This window comes from Histomonas meleagridis, assembly GCF_020186115.1.
Source record: "Histomonas meleagridis strain 2922-C6/04-10x chromosome Unknown scaffold_61, whole genome shotgun sequence".
Taxonomy (NCBI): domain Eukaryota; phylum Parabasalia; order Tritrichomonadida; family Dientamoebidae; genus Histomonas; species Histomonas meleagridis.
Window position 1 is genome coordinate 1907264 of NW_027150931.1, and position 23693 is coordinate 1930956.

Genomic DNA, 23693 nt, shown 5'->3' on the forward strand with positions numbered 1-23693 from the left:
AGATGTTCCAGCACTATATGCGATGACTTTGACTTCATATAGTAGTGATAAATTTGGGGAATTGCTTGCATCAAAAGGAACAACAATTGATGAATGTCATCCATGGCCAACACAACCAACCATGCAAACAAATTCATTTACTTCATCAAATTCATTTACTTTATCAAATACATTTACTAAATCAAATACATTTACTTTATCAAATACATTTACTAAATCAAATACATTTACTCAATCAAATACATTTACTAAATCAAATACATTTACTCAATCAAATACATTTACTAAATCAAATACATTTACTCAATCAAATACATTTACTAAATCAAATACTTTTACAATTTCAAATACGTCTTCCAATACACCACAAGCCGGCGGTACATATATTAACACGATTGTTTCCAAGCATTCGATCACGCAAACGATTATACTCAAAACTATTTTTACTGATTCGATCACACTTACATTATTTAGTTCTACATGTTCTTATATTAATTCCAAATTCATTACTTACCAGTATACACTTTACCAATATTCGACGTATTACATATATTATTCCAATTTCTACACCATAATTCAAAATGACTTGCATCAAGGTGATAGCATGTCAAAGGGCGCCTTAACTGGAATTATATGCGGTGCAATATTAATTGTATTTCTTATGGTTGCAATTACAATATTTTTAATTCGAAGAAGTAAAAAGAAAATAAATACAATATCCGAATCATCCTCAAAAGCTTCTTCTGAAGGCAATTTAACTGAAGTTGTCAATAAAGAATTTAATGACTTCATCAGTAAAGATAATGATCAATGGATATAACCAAAAAAGTTCAGTCATTAATGATTTCATTGATATCTTTTGTAAAACACTAGTTTCGTTTTTGTTTTGATGTTATTTAGGGATATTGATCATGTCACATGACCAATTGTGATGACTTCATGAATGAAAACTATTTAATATTAAGAAATAATATACATGAGGAACATTGTTGGAGATAATGTTTTCATCAAAAACAATATATGTAAAAAGCATATTACTGTTCAAAATAGATGAAAACTTGAAAGAAATAATAATTTTTTTTTTAATTTTCGCATATAAACAATGTGTAATTTCTTGTAACAAAAAAGAAGAAAAAATATTTTTTAATTTTTACTTCACAAAAACAATTTATTTTATTGTAACGTTTGATCATTCCCATGATTATTATTATTTTTCTCCTTTGCGTTATACAGCTCCAGCAGCTTTGCCTCGTACTTCATTCTTATTGCCCTCAAGTGCGGCTTATTCTTTGTTGCCAGTAGTCCGTTCTGCACTGTGAACTCCTCCGTGTCAATCAGTATATTACAAATTCTTTCGTGTGTTCTCAAGTGGCACAAGTCCGCTTTCTCCATCAAGTTCCTCATTATTTCGCTTCTTGCGATTTCGCTTGTTTCGATTGACTTAATTCCTCTTCCTTTCCAATCGTCGACGAAGTTTTGTTTCGGGATGACGACTGCCACTGGTTGATTCTGGTGCGAATTTGCGAACACGTAAATGAACTTTACTCCATTTGCGTTTGAATATATATCATTTAATTTACTTAACGATATATATTCTCCGTTGCTAAGTTTCACGAGTTGTTTCACATTATCAGTGATTTGTACAAACCCTTCTGGCGTTAGGATTCCTATATCACCAGTACATAGCCAACCATCTTCATCGAATACTCCTTTTGTTTCTTCATTATTATCTAAATAACCATCAAATAAATTCGCGCCTTTAAACATTAATTCTCCAGATGGATTTAAGTCGTGCGGATTATAATTTAACCCTTCGACTGAACGAAACTTCATGTCAACAGCAATTGTACATGGGCCAACTGTTATAGATTGTTGTGACCCAACTTCTTGGAGACATCCTGCTGCACATATCTCTGTTAGTCCATAGCCTTGGATTATGTTCTTCGTGATTATCGCACGTAATAATATGTAATTCTCAGGTAGAATTGGAGCGCCGCCTGATATTAATAATCGAATTCGTCCGCCTAAAATTCGCTTGAACTTGGAAAATAAAATTACATCCATGAAAAGGGAATTGGGCTCGTTGTTAAGAATGTTCGAGATTTTGTTCTTTAACGCCCAATTTATAAAGTAACGAAATATGGAATTACTTTCATCAATGTAATTATGGATATCATCAACAATGCGATTGAAGATTTTGGGTACGCCGCACATGATTGTAGGCTGTAATTCTTCGCAATCTTTTAAGATATTGGACATGGTACCACTGTAATAACCAATACGAACACCATACGCCATCATTGTAAGTTGACAACAAAATTCATAAATATGTGATAATGGTAAATACGAAAAATATGTGTCGTTTGTGGATATGGAAAAACCTGCCGAACTTAGTCCTGTTGCGCCGGCAATTAATGCGCGATGTGAAATTACACATCCGCGTGGATAACTGGATGAACTCGAATTATACATTATTAACGCAGTATCTTCGGGCTTGGGATGATAAATAACAAAATTACCAGAGTCAATATGCATTTTGCCTTTTTCAATTAAATCATCAAATGTCATAATGTATTCATGTTGGACAAATGATATGGCAGCAATGTATTGGAGATCAACCTCATGAAGATATTGTTTGAATTTATCAACGTTAAGGCCATGTAAGACAAGAAATTTACATTTTGAATGATTAATAATAAATTTGGATGAACCTGGACAAAATGACTCTGAAACTGGTACTGGAACTGCACCAATATATTGGGAACCAAATTGTGCAATTTGCCATTGAATGCAATTATGTGAATAAATCCCAATTCGATCACCTTTCTGGATGCCAAAAGATTGAAGACCAGCACCAAAATAAAGACATTGTTGTCTAAACTGGGCAAAAGTAAGCCATTTATATTCACCATATGAACCATCAGAATTAACTTTTCTTTCTCCTTGACAATCACAATCAAAGTATGCTTTAGTAGAATTATCAAGGAGTTCTGGTAAAGTTAGAGAATTTGGTTGACATCGAAAAGATGTTATTGGGCGCCCTCCATTTTCTTGAATTCTAACTGAATTAATATAAATACCACTTTCATTTTCTTTTTTAGGAGGCGTAATTTGAATACATTTTCCGGGTTCAGTGTGGGAAGAAGCTTCAGTTCCCATATTTTATTAAAAAACAATCATAGGAGGACGTTTACATCTTTTGTATTAATTGCTAACTTATAAAATAAACAATTGAATTCCGCCAACACAAAATTTCCGTTTATGTGGGAAAACAGAAGGTTTTTGACAAGATTATAAAAAAAGTAATTATTGTTAACGCTCAATAACCTCCTTTTCATTGAAAAAGTTGTCATATATCGATTATTTAATTCCGTTCCAATAATTAATGAATCTAACAATCTTATTTCTTTCAAACTCAATTCATTCGTTTTCTTCATTAATTTCCGATTATCAGTCTAACAAAGTAGGTCATGTTTCTTTATTACATTGTCATTTTATGAACCAATTTGCTCCAATTATACGTTCTTATTCTTCATCTGGTTTCCACGTTGCTTCTTCTTCATTTTCCAAATTTTTGTCTTCTGCTATTTCCATTCAATCTTCACAATTTAATAATCAAACTTTTAATGAAGTACTTAATTTCGATTCCAATTCTGATCTCGTTGTTGTTGACTGTACTTTTAGAGGTGTACAACTTGCACCTGCTATAACTTTCACTTCAAGTCATTCTATTACAGTTAACAATACTGCTTTTATTGATTGTAGTGCTAACGAAGCTTTAGAAACATGTACTTCAGCAAGCCAAGGATGTACTTCTGCTTGTATTTCAGTTTATCCAGAATATGATACATATGGAAATAAACTAAGTCATCCAATATCTTTAACCGTATCAAACAACGAATACCACAACCCACAAGCTCGAATTGATACTAACCTTCACGGACGTGGTTCTTGTATCAAATCACAATCTTATAATAATTATATATACTCACAGACTATTGTTGGTGATCCAACTGATGGTAATCCTGGACCACTTGTTCACCTCCAAGCAGTTGATGATTCTTCTTATTCACATTATCTTGGATATATCAATATATCAAATATTTACAACAACTTAGAAACTAGTGCAAATATTAACCATGCTTCCACCTTTGTCTTTTTCAATTGTGAAGACTTTCTTATGGAATATATTAACATTGTAAATGTTACATCTGGATTCTATGCAATGACATTTAATACCGGTAATTCAATCAGTATGAATGGTGAGATATATAACCTTGCCATCAATAATATCAGAATGAGTAATGGTGGTGTAATTTTATATAATGATGCAAGAAATGTTGAAAAAAATATCACAATATACAATCTCTCTATTCATGATGCAGCAGCAACCTCTGAAGGTGGGACGTTTTATGCTACAAGTAAGAATAGGGCAGCTAGCACAAATGTTCAAGATTTTATCATTTACGGATGCGAAACCGATTTAACCGTCGAGTCATATTTTGTTGATGCGATAATTCGGGAACAAATAATTAAGACACCGGTACCCACACCGGAAATAACGACCCAAGAACCTGAAGAATCATCAACAGATGCAGAATCATCATCATCATCATCAGATGCTGAGCCAAATGATGGTGGTACAAATATTGTTGTAATTGTGGTTCCAATTGTTGTGGTTGTAGTTGTTATTATTGTGGTTGTTGTGGTTTTGGTATATGTGTTTAAATGTAGAAAAGCTACAAGTAGCTCGGATTCATCAGACAGTGGAAAGGGACCAAGCTTAACTATAGCTGAACAAACAATGTCTTATGGTAATACGGCTACAGTGGGACCAACACAAGATAACCCATTGTACACAGGATCATTTGATGAAAGCTCTGGTTCAAATAGTTCTGTGCCATTCCAAGATGATTCGGACGATATTTTTTAAAAAGGCGTATTTTGCTATTAAAAATTTTGACTTTTATTATTATTATTTTTACAATATATTTTTTTTAGATATGAAAGGAAAAACTTATTACATTCGATGAAATGTTGTAATTGTTCTGTTGTTCTGACTCAACATTTTTCAAAGATTTCTTCATAACAATAATATGGTAATATACTAACATCCGTTTATAACAAGTATTAGGCATTTTTGAATTTCTTCAGATAGATATCGTGATATTATAATTTTATATTTTATTTGGATTTAAATTGAATATAATCGTTATTGTGTCAATTTACTGTATCGTCTTTTGAAGGTTTGTTTCCCTTATCCCCTATTTTTTCTTCATACCCAAATTTTGTTTCTCTATGTTTGCTCTATCGAATATATTTGATCTATTGATTGTCGTTTTGTCTTTGATGGAATTGATCGTTTGTAATTTGTTTCCCTTTTTATTTATTATAAACTTTCCTTAATTTCGAATTTATTTGACTATACATATGTGACTTCTTTTTTGAGTCATTTTATCTTTTATTAACCATTTTAAGAATGAGAAAATCCTTGAGCATTTTTTCGAAATAAAATATTGAAAAAGTGATTCAAAGAATCAAAATTTTTACATTTTTTTGTAAATTTATCAATAAGAAATAAACTGCTCAACATATTCAACCGATCAAATGAGCGCCAGAGATATCCCAAAGCTGAAATCAGATGATCTTCAAAATAAAGTGGAAAAACTTGAAAGCCAAAAAAACTTATTAGTTTCGAAACTCAAAGAAATGAAACAAAGACTTGACGATCATAAGAATCAAGCATTAAATAAAATCAATGAACTCAAAATTGAAAATCAACAACTTAAAGAAGACCTTGAAACAAAATCATCTGATAGTCAACAGGTAAGTGAACTTCTTCAAAAGATAGAAGAATTATCTAAAGAAAATAATGAAATCAAAATTAAGTTACAGAATACATCTTCAAGTGCAAATGAAGCGAAGCTTAAAAAGCAAATAGCTTCACTTGAAGATGATAACAAACAATTAATGTCTCAACTTGATGAAGTTACAGATGAAACATCAGAACTTAGAAAGCAACTTACAGAAACGATCAATCAACTAAAGCAAGAAAACAGTTTATTAAAGTCACAACATCAAGTAGAACTTGATGAATTAAAGGAAAAAATGATCAATGAAAACATGTCCAAAGAAACGCAAAATAAACTCGAAAACTTAGAAAAAGAAAAACAGGAACTAATTAAAGAATTAAAACATCTTCGCGAACAAAATGAAAGTCCACAAGATTTTGATCAAAAAGTAATTGAAGAACTTAAAACACAAAACAAACAATTAACAGAGGAAAACAACAAATTGAAAGAACAAAATAAAATTAATTCGCAGTACGATGACGATATCTTTGGTAATGATAATGAAGAGTTAGCACAAGAATTGGAAGATGCAAAGGAACAAATTAAAATATTAACAGAAGAAAACAACAAATTGAAAGAACAAAATAAAATTAATTCGCAGTACGATGGCGATATCTTTGGTAATGATAATGAAGAGTTAGCACAAGAATTGGAAGATGCAAAGGAACAAATCAAAATATTAACAGAAGAAAATAACAAATTGAAAGAACAAAATAAAATTAATTCGCAGTACGATGGCGATATCTTTGGTAATGATAATGAAGAGTTAGCACAAGAATTGGAAGATGCAAAGGAACAAATTAAAATATTAACAGAAGAAAACAACAAATTGAAAGAACAAAATAAAATTAATTCACAATTTGATGACGATATCTTCGGTAATGATGACGAAGAACTTGCAAAGGAATTGGAAGATGCAAAGGAACAAATTAAAATATTAACTGAGGAAAATAATAAATTAAAAGAGCAAAATAAAATTAATTCACAATTTGATGACGACATTTTCGGTAATGATGACGAAGAACTTGCAAAGGAATTGGAGGATGCCAAAGAGCAAATTAAAATATTAACAGAAGAAAATAATAAATTGAATAAGCAAATTAAAGATGTGTCTCAAACAAAAGACAATGACTCCAATGATATATTAAAGAAAAGCATTGAAAAACTTACGAAAGAAAAAGAAACGCTTCAAAATCAAATTGATGAAATGGAGGAAAGTTTAACCAACGAAATTGACTTATTGCAAACGGAGAAATCGAATCTTGAACTTGAGTTAAATCAAATGAAAGAAAAACTTTCGAATGTTAATACTGATAACACATCAATTGATGAATTAACAAAAGAAATTGATATTTTACAAAGTGAGAAAACTACACTTGAAAACCAAATGAGTGAACTTGAAGAAGAATTCCAAAAAGAAATTAATTTATTACAAAAAGAGAAATCCAAAATCGAAAATGAGAAACAAAAATTAAATAACGAAATATTAAATAAAGAAAACGAAAACAAAAAATTACAAAATGAAATTGTTAAATTACAAAATGAAAAATCCGAACTTGAACAAACAAATGAAAACAAAAGTGAAAACATTGAATACATTGCACAACAAATAAGTAACGTCAAAAACGAAAATGAAAATAATCTTAAAGCGATATCCGATTTAAACAGCAAAATTTCAATGATTAAAGAAGAAAACGAAAATTATTCCAATACAATAACAGAGTTAAATAACAAAATCTCGAATATTACAAAAGAAAATGAAAATTTAAATCAAATAATAACAGAACTAAATAACAAAATCTCGAATATTACAAAAGAAAATGAAAATTTAAATCAAACAATAACAGAACTAAATAACAAAATCTCAATAACAACAAAAGAAAACGAAAATTATTTACAGCAAATTAATGAAATTGATAATAAGAACAAAGAACTTCAAACGCAAATCGAATCGTTACAAAGCAATGATAACAAAGCGCAAGAACAATTGCAAAGTAAATTCGAAACATATGAAACACAAATGAATGAACTCGAAGAAAGGTTAAACAAAGAAATCGAATCATTACAAAACGAAAAACAAATTCTTTTACAAGAAGCGAAAGCATCGAATGAAACGATTGCAAAACTTAAAGAAGAAAATGTAAAACTTTCTGAATCACAAACGACAGCGAACAGTAATAATAGTAATAACAATTCAGCAACAGAAAACGAAAAGAAAATTTCGGCGCTTACAAAGAGTAACGCAGAACTCAAGCGAAAACTTCATAACTATGAATACCAATGCCAAAAGCTTCAAGAGACAGTTGACGCATATCAAAGCGAAATAGCGAAACTCGAATTTAACAACATGAAAATTAACGAGAAGCCGAAAAATGAAAATGTTCAACCACAGAATGTAAATAATGATAATAATAATAACAAAATGGACAACGATTTGAAGTTGGAATATATGAAAAGTTCATTGATTAACTTCTTCGCGAATGATAATAAGGCAAGAGAAGCAATGATACCAGTGATTATGAGCTTCGTGGGATGTAGTGATGAGCAAATTAGAAACGCAATCAATGGATGGGAGGCTACGCACGCGTCATTCTTTCCATCATTTGCTAAATGTCAAGGAGGATTCAAATAAATAAACTTTTTTATAAGTATTTAATGTGATTGAGAATTACCTAAAATTTATACAAAAAAAAGTTTTCACAAATTATTAATAATATTATCTTCTTAACATATGACATATTTGCACATGCTTCAAATTTGTTTGGAGTATCAATTTCCATTCATTAGAACTACTGTTTGATTGGCAAATATCTTCTTTTTGATTTCGCCTTTGACGTAATATAATAAAAAGAACAATGATTATTATGATAATAACAATTAATACACAAACTACAATGAAAATAATATATATGTTGATACCGGTGCTGTTTTCTTTTTGATATTCATTCGATTCAAATAGAAAGAAATTGATGTAATATATGTATTTTGTATAATATTGAATAACACTATATTCACAATAAATAAATTTTGTACTTATCAAAGAAAATGATGAATTATTTATAATGAAAATAATACTGTGTTCAAACACTTACCAAAGTCTAAACTAAATGTCACCTTTTTCACGAAGTAATTGTTTTATTTCTCTGAAACCCAACTGTTTAGCAATTGCAAGTGGTGTTTCAAATTATTATAACATATATAATATTATTATAACATATTTCAAATTATTTAAATGAATATTTTTTGCATTAACAACAATTCCTTCTTTATTTAAAAGTAATTTTACATTTTCTATATTTCCTGATTTAACTGAATATGGTAAAATTGTATTTGGAATTTACTGACTTTCTATATCATTTTCGAATATAATTGTATTTCCTTTTGATGCTATTTCTTCCATATTTTCATTATTTATTTTCATTCCTTCTTTTTCTAAAAACATGAAGATTTCATAATTCTCAAATTCTATCCATTTTTTCCCAAGATATATTAAATTTTCTTCAATTAAATTACAATTATCTTGATTTTCGATATCGGAATTCGATTTTGGAAAAGAAAACATTGAAAATGAATTTTGTCTATCATTGGAAATTTTTCCAATTTTATTTTCATAAAGATAATGAAATATTTCAATTCGAATTCTATAGCTGTTTCATATGCTTCTGTAAATGATGAATGATTTTGTTCACATAAATGAATAGTTTCTAAGTTTCCACATGCAATTGCATATTTAGATGTATTTTTGATATTTGAATTATTTAATAACAAATATTTATAACATTTAATCCTACCAAAAAATGCACAATAATCAATTAATGTAACATTTTTAGTATTAGCAAAAGATAATCTTTCATAAAGTGATGCTTAATTATTTGATTAAAGTCAAATTCATTATTTGATGATATTTCTTGAAGCTTTTCTAAATCATCATTTCGAAGTACTTTTTCAATTTCTAATGGATTAACTCCTTCTTTTACATATTGCATAAGAAGCTTCCAATCATTTTTTGATAATTCATCAAGTGCTGAAATAAATTCTTCAAGGAATTGCGGTTTTGGATATTTGATATAGAATTCATTTATTTCTTCTTTTGTTTTATATTGAGAAAAATATAATGTGTTCATGTACTTTACTGAAGATGGTTCAAGTATTTCTTCTTCGATCATCTTTTCAAGAAGGAAGTATGATTCTTGCTTCTCTATTCCCAGTAAATATTAATAAATATTTAATATATATATTTTCATTATTTGATTGAGAAACAAAAGCTGAATAGATAAGTCTAGATACAAGATAGTTAAATGTATATAGCACCCTATCTACAAATAAATTAATTGTTGCTTGAACTGATGTTTCGAAATTTTTTTCGTTGAGATTATAGAGAATTGATTCTAATGATTTCGAAAGTTCATCAATAAAATACCCTAATGTTTCAAAACCCTGTTCAAAATATTTGTGAGAAAATACAATTGTCAGTACCAAAAAAATGTCATACGATAGGCACTATCCGATACAGAGCGGTTCCGACTAAATTAAAAATTAAATTAAGTAAAGTTATTAAATATGATAAACGTTCTCTTCATGATTTTGATGATTTTATGCATTGTAAATTAAACAAAATATTTCATAATTAACATACCATTGGGATAATAACACGGATTTTTGATGTTTACATTTGCTTATATTATTGAATTTTTGCCTATGGTCTGATTCCACAAAAAAATGCATGGCAATTGTCATAAATTTTATGATTGGAATGGAGAAAGCTAAAAGTATTTCCGTTGTTATGCTCGTAAGAAAGAATAAAGTTATGGCAATTTTAGGTAAGATAATTTCTTTTCAAAATAAGATGAATTCCAATTGGAAAAACACCAAAACACATTTGACACTTTTTGTATTATATAGTTTACGCAACGGTTTCCCAAAGAAAATGACTGACTTAACAAGTTTGGGTTCAATCATCCTTTTTCTTGACCCTATTTATGATACTACAAGTAGTACTACTAGGAATAAAGGCGGACTTTGTTTATCAAAAAATGAAAATACTTACTTTTTATCATGGATTCCAATAAATGATACAATAGGGAATTTTTCTCCACTAATAACAAAGGTACCATCTTGTTCAATTTCCACAGAATTTAGGAATAATACTGTTTTAAAATTTGATACAACATCAATTAAAACATTTTCTTTTAAAGAAGAATCAAATATTACAAAAATAACTCTTGAGGTTAACGATGTTAAAGGAAATCGAGTATATAAAGTCTGCGAAACTGAATATTTTCCATTATTTTTATTGCTTCAAAAGCTAATTACCCTCGGAATTGCTCTTCCACAACACATTGATGGAAACCGATGTTATTCTCTTTATTTTCTTAAAAATGTTGGTAAACCTTTTAGCGTCAAAATTAATTCCATGAATTTTATTGGTCTTAAAACATTTAGTGAATACTGGAAAACGTTACTTAAAATGACAGAAGAAATGATTGTTGGTCTTAATTACTCAAACACTCTTCCAAATGTTACATTTTATCCATTTGGAATTGGTGTTAATGCAATTCATCAAGAAATACTCACGCGTATCAAAAAAGCATACACCAAAGCACAAAAAAATCATCGCGAGCCAATGGGTACTGAAGATTTATTTGATGAAAACGGAAAATTAAAAGATAAAGATAATTTCCGACAACAAATTTATGACTTTGGTATCAAACAAGAAGCATTAAAACAAACTGTTGGGTTGATGTTTGATATGTATGACTTAGACAGCACAGAAGAATCTCGTACTGAGGAAAATAAGAAATTAAAAGAATATTTTAATCAAATCACCCAACAAGTCGATAATATCTCTCAAGAACAACTTTTGCAAAACCAGCGCTTCCAAAGACTCTTTAAAGTGATTGATAATGATGTTGATAGAACTGATAGAACATTAGATGCGTTTAAAAGCAAGCCAGGTCTTACCTTATTAACAAAACTACTTCGTTCATATCTTGTCTACAATCCAATTGTTGGTTATTTACAAGGTATGAATGACTTATTTGTCCCTTTAATTAAATTATTTTTATCTGAGTGGAACGAAGAAGGGCACCCCGTCGAAGGCGACCGTTTATTATCAGACGATGAAATTGATGAAAATGCATCTAAAATCTTTTGGCACTTTTCCTCCATGGTAAAACATATTAAACATGAAGGATTACTATCATCAGTTAGCACATGTAACAAGATAGCAGAAGAAATCAACAATATTTTATCGAAAGTTAATCCTTCCTTAACTATTTGGTTGAAGCGGAATGATTTGTCCACCTTTTTATTCATGTACTCAAGTTTTGTAATGTTATACAAACGAAACATTGATGATATATGGAATGTATGGGTACGAATACATTGTTCTAAAGATCCCAAACATTGGCTTACATATTTTTCGACTGCAGTAATTCTTTATGTTTTTCCGAAAATTCCATTATGTGAGAATGAGCTTAATGTTAAAATCACAGAGATATATAGCAAAAGTTTTCATACACTTAATATCGATGAACTATCATTTGTAGCGAAATGGCTTTATGAGAAATATCCAATTAAATGAATTTTAAATTGATCTTAATTAATAAAATTTTTATTTAATTTTTCTTTTCTTTTTTAAGCTAAAGTTGTCATTATAAAGATTTCTTTAAAGCGACAATATTTTGAGATTAAATAAAAAAATAAAATACAAAAAAAATTCCAATGAAAACTTGGGAATTGAATAAAAAATTGTGAGTTAACGATGTGTAATATACAAAATAGAAAAAAACATCTTCAAATTAAATTTATTTAAGTCAATTATGAATCAAAATTGGTGCATCGCTAAATTTAATTTTTTATGAGTTTTTCCTTTGGAATTGACATCACCTTTCGAAAGAGTGTATGCAGTTTCATGGTTCATTTCTACCAGATGAAAATGAACAAAATATTATTGGAACGCGTTATGATTTAATGTGTAATAATATATATGAATTCCCTTCCAATCATTTAGATGGCTCTTCACTTGATGATCTTATTGAAACAAAGGCGTTGATAGATCCAGAAATGACATTTTCATGTTTAAGATATGATCAATGGAATTCATTACATGAAAATAACTTAGATGAAATAGAAAATTTTCAAAACTATGAAAATGATTTTAATGTGTCTTCTCATTGTAATAATGTTAATAACAATTCTGAAAATTTAATTCAAGAAGTAAATTCTAATCAAACACTTCAAATAAGTAAGATTTTTTCAAAAATCAAATTTGATCCTAAAACAATGATTTTTATACCATCAAAAATATTTAATCGAAAATCCTACACATTTTCCGAAATATGTGAAGAGCATTTCCAAGGAAGATCTTCAAAAAAGCTGAGGTTTGAATATAAGCTATGGAATGCACTTCAAATAACAAAAGTTTATCCATCATTATATGTTTTCGTAGGTGTAATGTGGTTAAATGATAAAGTAATTAAAGTTCATAGACATTATTTTGGGAACCTATTAAAACTAAAAAGGCCAACATCAGCTTTATTTAATTCACAAGGATCTTTTCCTTCACATGGATTTCTTGAATTGTCGGTTGATGAGTTAAAGCGGGAACACGGAATTGAGGCTCAGCCAGACGATTCTTCATCATGTAGATATTTTTATCATCCAAATGGAACATTTTCATCAAATTCAACAGAAGATGAAGTGTTGAATTGTCGTTGGATCAGACCACCTGGACAATAATACCAATTGTGAAGAATCACAAATCGTCTTGGATTTTTGTTTTTATTAAAATCCATATCGAATTCATTATTTTATAAAAATGAAAAAAATGGTTCAGTGAACTCAACGATTATTTTGTATTTAAAAAGTTTTGTGGCGTTCGGCAAAAGTGACAATATGGCGAAGGTCTACGACAAGCCAATCCAAGCAGTCATTTTTGATAACGATGGAACCTTAATGGATACTGAATGGGTTTATTCTGTAGCTCATAAGGAATTAACAGGAATTGATCTTGAATGGGATTTTAAAGTAAATTTAATGGGAAAAACACCAATTGAAGCTTCACGCTTAACAGTTGAACATTACGGGCTTAAGGATACACCAGAAGAGTATTGCCGCAAAAGAACAGAAATAGTTAACAAATATTGGCCAACAATTCCTATGATGCCTGGCGCTGAAAACCTTGTTGACAACCTTAAGCAAAGGGGAATCAAGATGTCAATTGCAACAGCTTCCAACAGAAGTGGCTTTGGTTTAAAGAGCTCTGGTCACTTAGATTTTGTTGCAAAAATGGATCATGTGGTGTGTGGCGATGAAGTTGAACATGGAAAACCAGAACCAGATCTATTCTTAGCAGCTTTGCATAAGTGGGATGGCATCAAAGCAGAAAATGCACTTGTATTCGAAGATTCTCCATTAGGTATCTTAGCAGCTAACAGAGCTGGAATTCCTGCTGTATTCATTCCCGATCCTCATATGGACGCTGAAGAATCGCTCAAACGTTATAATGCTACACCTATCCTCACAATCAAATCTCTTGAAGATTTCGATTTTGACCAATTTATTTGGGAATAAACAATATTATCTCATATTGTAATATGTTAAAGCAGTAGAATCCATTTTTATTGGAGAACCAAATGAACCTATAGATAAATGATCATTTTTGATAAAACATAAAGAATTAATCATGGACACATATACATTAAAAAGAGATGGTTTTCCCGATAAAAATCTATATATACAACATTTTTTTAATTCTTCTCAAACACAATTTTGATTGAATATGACTTAAGTCGGTTATATACCCACAGACAAATATTGTCAAAAAGTTAATGGAGAATTATGGCAATTCAATATCAAAATTATCAATAAACATCTTGAAATGCTATTCATCATCTGACAAATTTCTTTTCCACAAAATATCGATAATAAAATTCAACTTAACGTGAGTTATGATGGGTCTCGAGCTGTTTTAAACTGGACTGGATTCACAGAGACGCAAAACATATATTATACAGTATATTCATCTGTTGATAATGGAGCTAACTGGTTTCCAGTAAGTTCATTTGATTACAACGCAACTCAGCTTTAACTTAGTGATGCTTATTCAACAGAAGATGAACGAAAGATTTTAGCGAATACAATTTATTACTTATATCAACGAACATCTAATCATTATTCATACGATTATTCATTTGGAGATCGAGTATCGCCGAATAAGCCGAGCATTACACAACCTTTTAAAAATGATAGAATTGTTCAAATATCATCAGATTTAAAAAATATTTATTTTTATCGCGTTGAAGGACAAACATATAATGGTGATGAACAATTTTCATCAGATATGATTTCATTGGAATATCCAACAAGAATCAAAGAATATTATTGATAAAAATGAAACAACAAGTATCACATTAAACATGGAAAACGAAGTAAGCAAAACAACAACAGGAATTATCTATGATATTATTAATGAAGGTATACATTCATGCCGCAGCTATAGATGACACAGGTAAAATAAGTGAAACAGGACATTTTTACCTTGAGAAAACACCTGATCCAACAAATACATACACACAAAGTAACACATATTCTAAATCAAATATATATACGAAATCTAATACATTAATTCAAAGTAATACATTTGGAAGTAACATTTCATTAACTTTTTCATTTACATTAATATACACAGTATCAGTGACATATTCATTAACAATTTATGAAACTCAAGCAAAATCGTTTTCATTAGTGATCAACAATTCATCATTTTATTATATTGAAACGGAATTTATTTATTATAACTACACAATTGTTGTTTATTCTGTGTATTATAGTTATTACTCTGATTTCTATACAATATTTTTCACGAATGAATTAAAAACAAAAGATGATAAAACAATAACAATTATTGTTGTTTGTGTTGTAACTATAGTTATAATTATAATAGCATTACTAATTGCGTTGTTGATACATGTTAAAAATAAAAAAGAAGAAATTAATGAAAATGAAAAATCAGAAGAAAATGAAACTATAAATACATACGCAACAGGAATATCCATGTCAAATGTTGATGAAGATCCTTTTGCAATTGATTTTAAAGAAGATCAATTCATTGAACATATGTAATTTATATATATATATATATATATATATATATATCGTAGTTAATAAACGTGGGTTAAAATATATTTGTAATATTAATTTGATTTTTCTCATGTTCAATTCAATATTTTTATTGTTTTTCTTTAAAATTATATCAGAAATAAATATGTTTAAATTTCGTTTATTTTGGCAACAAAACACAATTTGAGTATCTTTTTAACGGTGATTGCAAGATATATCTCATGATAAAAAAGGAAAACGAAGGCAAAAGAATAAGTTACAAAAAAGATGGAAATGAGAAACACAAAGAGATAAAAAGAATATAATAAGAAAATCTTTAAAATTTTACTTGTTTTATTAAAAAATAGAAGTAGCCAACATATCATACAATATCAAAATATTTTTAAAAAATATACCATTTTTATATATATTTTTACTAACTCCTAAATCTGATTGATAAATTTTTCTTCTTTAAAATCATCTGTAAATGGATCTTCTCAACATTAGCTGTTGTTGATACAATTTGAAATGAGTTTTGGATTTCAATATTATTATGCTCGACGCTTTCTATCTCTTGTTCTTCACTTAAATGTTTCTTTCGCTTAATTCTAACTAAAAGAACAACAAGCAATGATATAACAATAATTGCAACAACAGCAGCACAAATAGAAATGATGATTACATTTTGATTTCCATTTGTTTGAATTCACATGAAAATAAAATTGTATAAAAATACGAATAAAATCTATAATAAGTCGAATAGCAAATGATTGTATAATCATAATAAATGAATTCTGTTTCAATGTATGTATGCGATGAATTAATATATGAAAATGTATATGAATTTATTTGCGTATTATACATTGAAATTGTTTTTGTAATAGAATATAAATATGTAAAAGTGCTTACAATTGTTAATGAAGAATTAATTAAAAATGATTCTGTAAATGTATTAGAATTAGAAAATGTTTTTGAATTAGAAAATGTGTTTGAGTTAGGAGGTGTATTCGATTGTGAAAATGTGAATGTCATCAATAATTAACATTCATTCTTCGATTCTGTGGTAATATTGAATAAACCAAATGTTATATTTAAATATGTTCGTCGAACATGAACAATATTCGTTGAAATATTAATAAATGATTGAGGTTCAATGTCCCCTAAATAATATATACATCTAAGATTAAAACAATTAATAAATGAATAATTCTAAATATTCGTGATATTTTCTCCAAAAATAATATTCTCCAAATATTTAATATTTGAAAACGAACACCCAGAAACATTTAGAATTGAACCATTTGGTATGAAAAATGTATCATTTTCTTTCCCTGCTGGATAAATTATGATTGTAGTTATGTTTTTATTATAAACAATACCATCTCCTTGATAATTAGAATATTCAATATTATCTTCTTTTATTTGAATATTTCGATGGTTATAACAATTTCCAAATGTATTATTCCCAATTGATGTTACTGAATTAGGAATTGTAATATCATATAATTTGATACAATAAGAAAAAGCAGAATTTCCGATAGATGTTAAATTTTCACTTAATTTAATCATTTCTAATGAAGAACAATAAAAAAATACTGAAATCCCAATTAATGTAACTGAATTGGGAATTGTAATATTATTTAATTTAGAACAATTTTAAAATGCAAGATTCCCAATAAAAGCTTGTTTATAAAAATCGAATTTTATTTTCGGTATATATTTTTTCTTTCTATTTACAAAAATTTTAATCTCATAGTCGACTTTCGTCAATTGGAATTGACATATACTAAAATATACCCTGTTGAAAGAAGGATACGTCATTCCGTTCTCGTTTATTAATATATCATAGATTTTATAAGAGAAGTTATTCTTAATATAAATAAAGTTTGGAAAAAACTGATGAAAGAGAAAAAGATTTTTTGAAAAATGGCGTTTTCATTTTAAGGAGTTTTACATTAAAAGTGATTCATCAATTCGTGGATCATATGACATAAGATCTAAATAGGATTCAAGAAATAATCAAAAATTGATTGTGATAAAAGTTCTGAAAGTTGTTGGATGTAATGTATAATTTTAAGATGATAATCAGGTAAAATTCGTGCATTCTTTTCAAAATGCGTAATAAATATTTTGGAAAGATTGTCAAGTGTTAATGGTTGAGGAAGAGCTGAAATGTCGTTCAAAAAACATTGAGTTAAATGATCTCGAAAATAATATGATGACCTAAGGTAACTCCCAACCAACCCAGATGCTATGTCATTATTGATATCTATGAAAGTTTTTATGAAATTGTATGCAAATTCCAAAAATTCCTGAAAAACGAAATTTCCAAAACTAGATGGGAAAGTTGAATTCATAAAATAAGTAACGAGGGTTGAGTGTGGTATGTTAAACAAATCTTTGGTTGCATAAGAAATATTAAAATATTCAAGAGAATACTTTTTATAAAAATCTGAAAGCTGACTTTTGGATACGGATGTATGAGAGTCTTTTACAGAAAACATTAAATGTAGTTGTTTGTCACATTGACTTGATATAAGAAAATCAAGAAACCCATTTATTTTACACGTGCTATTAAAGCGTTTGGAAACTCTCAATGCTTCATTTTTGTAATCATTGTGCATAGTGTTTGGGCAACTGCATGTTATGATTTTTTAGTGCACCGAAGAAACGTTTTGACTCAATTTTTCAATGAAGGATAAAAAGAAACAAAATGACAGACGATGCACCTCTTGAACAAATTTTGGCTCCAATTAGCCAATTTAAAGTGTCTTTGTCCGACTTCAGGAAAGAGGTATCTATTGGGAAGGGAGCTTATTCCGAAGTTTTTCTCGCAACACATATCCCAACACAAATTAAAACAGCTCTTAAGGTTTTAACAGCTAAAAAACTAGAAGGATCTGCAAAAACTTACTTTATACGTGAAGTTATGATATTAGCTTCTTGTAGAAATCCTTTTCTTTTACAATTAATGGGATTCACAGATACTTATCCTTACTGCATTGTTTCACAGTACGTTGAGTCAGGATCGCTTTACAATGCATTAAAACATAAGCCTAACTCTCCAAAATTAACTAATACAGATAAAACAATTATTGCAATGTGTGTTGCTCATGGAATGAATGCACTTCATCAGCAAAAAATTATTCACAGAGATTTAAAATCCCTTAATATTTTACTTGATTCAAATTGCTTACCAAAAATCATTGATTTTGGTATTTCAAGATTTCATGGTGAAGAAGGGGAACTTGTAACATCTACTATTGGTACACCACATTGGATGGCCCCTGAAATGTTTAATTCTACACATTATGACTCTAAAGTTGATGTTTACTCATATGGAATCTTATTATGGGAAATGTTAACAGAAGCCACACCTTTCGAAGGAATGTCAGCCTTTCAGATCATGGCCGCTGTTTGTCAAAATGGTCAAAGGCCAGAAATTCCGGAATCAACACCAAATGGATTAGCTTCATTAATTGAAGCCTGTTGGTCCCAAGAACCCGCAGACCGTCCCACCTTTGAACAAATATATCAAGCATTTAGTACATCAGCTGTTTCGTTTGCAAATACTGATCCAAGTAAAGTCGAAGTTTTAGCCAATTATATTATACAATTCGAACAAGCATCGGCAGGGCAAATGCTTGACATCGAAATTCCCGACGAACAAGTTCAAGAACCACCTCAAAAAGAATACAAAATGACACGTCGTCATACTACTTCACATAAATCGAAGCATGAATCACGTCCTCCTCTCCCAGACAAAGCTGAGAAGTCTCATCGGTCAAGAAGATCAAGTATTCAAACAGCAAATCCTCCCAAAACAAGTTCATCACAAAGCCGTCTTACAGAAAATGCTCACTTTAGTGATCGTAGGAGTAGGCAACGCCAAACATTTAGCATCAAGACTCCTAAGAGGAAATACCATATGTCAGATTCATTTGTAAATGAAAATTATTATGACCCAACAAACTATCAAGGTTCACGTGGTGCAAGTTTAGGTGATACATATTCTATGAATAGTGATTTATCATTCTCAGAGGAATTTTCGTCAATTGGACCTAAAACAACCGGAACGGTTCCCATTGAAAAACTCGAAAATCCAAAAAGCCACGGTTATAAACGTGCGCTCAGTGCAATTGTCAAACAGTTAACGGTCGACAACGGCTCATTATTCTTCAGATATATTGTAAGTAATTTATTATCACAAGAAATCTCAGATCGTACACGAACACTAATAGTAAGTCAACTAGTCAAGTTAATCAAGCGTGAACCCGAATTTATCCGTGATTTAGTTGAATCAAATTGTATTAGTGTATTTCCATATAACGTACCATCGGCTATTGATGACATCATTCAAATAATGATATACACAACACAATATTTGCCTGAAGCTATTCCACTTGATTCAATTCGAGCAATCTTATCACATGTCCAAGGTAATGAAAAGAAGTTAGTCACATTACTTATCTCATTTAACAATACCATGTCAGATCATCCATCCTTTGTCTCCATAGTTCAATCATTTGTCATGAGTTCATATTCATTATTATCATCTGATCAAGCAACCAATTATATGAATGCTTTATATGCGATCTATGTCAAGAACCCGACATTTTCATTTATCTCACAAGCATTTGCTACTGCTTTAAAGAGTGATAATCCAAACATCATCCGTTTAAGTTATTTTGCGTTATGTAACATACAGTTTAATGTCAAGTCATTACCATTAGAATTGATTGTCACCCATTTCGACATGTTTCCATATGAAGTTACGTCACTAATTGCTCGAATGCCGACGATACCGAACAGCACCCGTTTAATTAACGGTCTCCTCAAAGCATCGAACAGTACACCGCTAGCTATCTACTTGTTATGTAAGATTTCTGATTCTCCTAAAGGTGCACAACTATTACTTAATAATAATGAATGGTTGACACCTAATCGGATTGATGTTAATCATCAGCTAAGAATATTTTTATCTATTTTTGTACATCAAGAATTAAGGGTCACATTAATTCAACAACCAAATTTAATATATTTGTTTAATTCCGTTGTTGAGTTATGTCCATATGATTCGATCCAAGCTATCGTCACGGTTATTCGACGGTTAACCTCTCAATTTCCGGAGTTTGTACTTTACTTAAGTCAAACCGGATTTTTGAGTATGTTTTTCCAGAATTCTTTCGGACAATATAATGTCGAAATGACACGAATAGGATTATTGTTGTTAGATAACTTAAGTCGAGTAAGTTATCTTGATGACTATTTGGATGTAATTCCATTTTTCCCAACGATTCTCCAAATGGATCAACAAACGCAAATCTCGGCGTTGTGTATCTTGATTGTGTTGAGTCAATACGAACAAACGCATGAACTGTTAGAAGAATATCAAATACCTGAAATTGTTTCTAAATTAAAATTGCCGCAGAAATATGAACAATACCAAAAAGAGTTCATAAATCAGTTTAATGACTGATATTGGCAAACCGCTTCTAGTGAGTGATTAATAGTAATATTACTAAAGATAATTTCCCGCTGTAATATGTTGTGAATGAATTTAATGTTTTTGTACGAAGAGAAAATAATTTTCTGTGTATTTTAATGGTTTTCTGTGTATTTTAATGGTTTTATGTGCACATAAAGAGTCAAAAACTTCGTTCACAGGAGAAAAACATTGTTATGAATTTCATTTTTATTATGCTAATATTACATCAATTTTCATAATACAAATGCAAAAAAAAAATAAGCATCAATTTGAGAAAAACATGAATTTTTCTTCCTTGAAAAAATGTTATCATAAAGATGTACCTAAAAAAGCACTTGAATTAATTAAAAAAATAATATAAGCATTTTCATGATGATAATGCTTTTATTATATTTTCATGCTTCAACAATGCTCATGCATATGAACAATCCTGAAATTATTTCAATTTATATATAATTGACTACCAAATGTATAATTATAGAATATTTTTGTTTAGTACCAAATTTATTTAATCCAGAAGAAAATAGTAATGAAAATGCTATGCACTACCAAGTAATTCAAAGAATACATCCGATACTTATACTTGAATAAAACACATTAAGTGATATATTTTGAACATTAGGATTACGCCATCCAATGCATAGTAATCAATGACACATAAAACGTAATAAGCTGTTAAACATGTGAACAATTTTGGTTACTCTAATTAAAACTTTATAATAAGTAACAAGAAATATAAAAAACAGTTTTTTACTGCATCACTTCCTGCAGCAGCGGAAAGATTGGCGTATTCGTTAGCCCTGCCCTTGTTGGCGTTGCGCAGTATTTTTGGTTGTACTTATGCAGCTTATCATTGATTTTGACTTCCATTTCATTAGATGTCAATCGTGGGTTTTCCTTTAAGAACTTCCAGAAATGATGCGTAAACAGTCCTTGTTCGATTTCGTTGATGGTTGCCTGCTTGGAAGTTTGATTATCAGCTGCTGATGAAATTGCAATAATGTTTGGAGGGAAAGCAATCGCATTCCTTATGTTCTCTGGGATGTCCCAAATCGTTCCTGAGTGACAACAATCAGTTAATAAGATAATTCTTGCTGCACCATTACAATTTTCTTTCAAACAAATAGCAAGGTCATCGTCAACAATATATCCATCATCAAATACCATGACTTCATCATACCCATCATCTTCATCACCATTTGTATCTTTGATATTTGATCCATGCCCGGTGTAGTAGACCGTTAAGTTACATATCGTTAACCGTAAAAATTGCTTCAAAAAGTTCATAAATGTATTTGGCTTAGTGTTGTGCAAATAATACACTTCATAGCCCATATAGCGATGAAAAGAGGCTGTGATGATGGAGTCATTGATTGGCCCAACACCAAGTTGAAGATTTGGCTTATTGTATGTATTAACACATATAAGACATGCATTATTCATTTGACGTACATTCTTGGGATCATAGGAATCTAGATTTGTGGCTAATTCGTTCAATTGAGAAAGTGCAGATTCAATTGTTTTATGTTTACGAACTTCTTTGAGTGGAATACTTTGAATTTGATGATACATGTAAGGAGTTTGTATTTGTGGATAGATTGGATTAGCTGGTGGTTGGTAATTCATCATGATTTCATCAAGAGATGGATAATTAAGAGTAGGTGCTGATGGGGCACTTGGTTGCGTAGAGTTTGCTTGTGGCAATGGATCTAATTGAGGGTAGTTTAATTGTGGATAATTTAATTGAGGAACTTGATTACTTGATTGTGATTGACTTTGCTGTTGGTAATTCATTTGCAGTGCTTGATTTTGCTGTTGGTAATTCATTTGTTGCTGATAACCTGTTTGTTGTGATTGATTTGGTTGTGGATAACCCATTTGCTGTGATTGATTTGGCGGTGCATATCCCATTTGTTGTGGCTGTTGGTACATTTGATATTGATTTTGTTGAGAATAATCATATTGTGGATATTGAGGTTGAGCTGGATACCCATAAGGTGCCGAGTATTGATATCCCATCTGTCCATATTGCGGCTGTCCTCCATAATATTGCCCGTATGGATACATTAGTAAAATTTAACCTTCGAAAGATTCCGCTAATTGTAAACGTTATTCAAATTGATTTGACATAAAAACAACTTTTTGAATGAAAGCAGTTCTCTTTCGCAAAATTTTCTTACAAAAAGAACTGTTCTGAATTGACACATGTCTTGCAATATGAGCTATACAAGATTCAACATAGGAAGTGTACA

The 23693-nt window shown here is 29.8% G+C and overlaps 7 protein-coding genes across 7 annotated transcripts; 5 read left to right on the plus strand and 2 right to left on the minus strand.

Annotated features, from left to right (window-relative positions):
• Positions 1 to 1173: 1173 nt before the first annotated feature.
• On the minus strand, positions 1174 to 3159 carry GO595_010607 (AMP-binding enzyme family protein; the record flags this gene model as incomplete). Its single annotated transcript, XM_067913305.1, has 1 exon — positions 1174 to 3159. One exon carries the CDS (start codon positions 3157 to 3159, stop codon positions 1174 to 1176), a length of 1986 nt encoding a protein of 661 aa, XP_067769345.1.
• A 337-nt stretch (positions 3160 to 3496) lies between these two features.
• GO595_010608 (uncharacterized protein) lies at positions 3497 to 4933 on the plus strand (the record flags this gene model as incomplete). The annotated part of the gene is made up of 1 exon (XM_067913306.1): positions 3497 to 4933. One exon carries the CDS (start codon positions 3497 to 3499, stop codon positions 4931 to 4933), a length of 1437 nt encoding a protein of 478 aa, XP_067769346.1.
• Positions 4934 to 5709: 776 nt separating this feature from the next.
• On the plus strand, positions 5710 to 8484 carry GO595_010609 (viral A-type inclusion protein; the record flags this gene model as incomplete). The annotated part of the gene is made up of 1 exon (XM_067913307.1): positions 5710 to 8484. One exon carries the CDS (start codon positions 5710 to 5712, stop codon positions 8482 to 8484), a length of 2775 nt encoding a protein of 924 aa, XP_067769347.1.
• Positions 8485 to 11319: 2835 nt separating this feature from the next.
• On the plus strand, positions 11320 to 12435 carry GO595_010610 (TBC domain containing protein; the record flags this gene model as incomplete). The annotated part of the gene is made up of 1 exon (XM_067913308.1): positions 11320 to 12435. One exon carries the CDS (start codon positions 11320 to 11322, stop codon positions 12433 to 12435), a length of 1116 nt encoding a protein of 371 aa, XP_067769348.1.
• A 1313-nt stretch (positions 12436 to 13748) lies between these two features.
• On the plus strand, positions 13749 to 14426 carry GO595_010611 (haloacid dehalogenase-like hydrolase family protein; the record flags this gene model as incomplete). Its single annotated transcript, XM_067913309.1, has 1 exon — positions 13749 to 14426. The coding sequence occupies one exon, from the start codon at positions 13749 to 13751 to the stop codon at positions 14424 to 14426; it is 678 nt and encodes a 225-aa protein (XP_067769349.1).
• Positions 14427 to 18666: 4240 nt separating this feature from the next.
• Positions 18667 to 21432, plus strand: GO595_010612 (TKL family protein kinase; the record flags this gene model as incomplete). Its single annotated transcript, XM_067913310.1, has 1 exon — positions 18667 to 21432. One exon carries the CDS (start codon positions 18667 to 18669, stop codon positions 21430 to 21432), a length of 2766 nt encoding a protein of 921 aa, XP_067769350.1.
• A 759-nt stretch (positions 21433 to 22191) lies between these two features.
• GO595_010613 (Clan CD, family C14, metacaspase-like cysteine peptidase) lies at positions 22192 to 23508 on the minus strand (the record flags this gene model as incomplete). Its single annotated transcript, XM_067913311.1, has 1 exon — positions 22192 to 23508. The coding sequence occupies one exon, from the start codon at positions 23506 to 23508 to the stop codon at positions 22192 to 22194; it is 1317 nt and encodes a 438-aa protein (XP_067769351.1).
• Between the last annotated feature and the right edge of the window lie 185 nt (positions 23509 to 23693).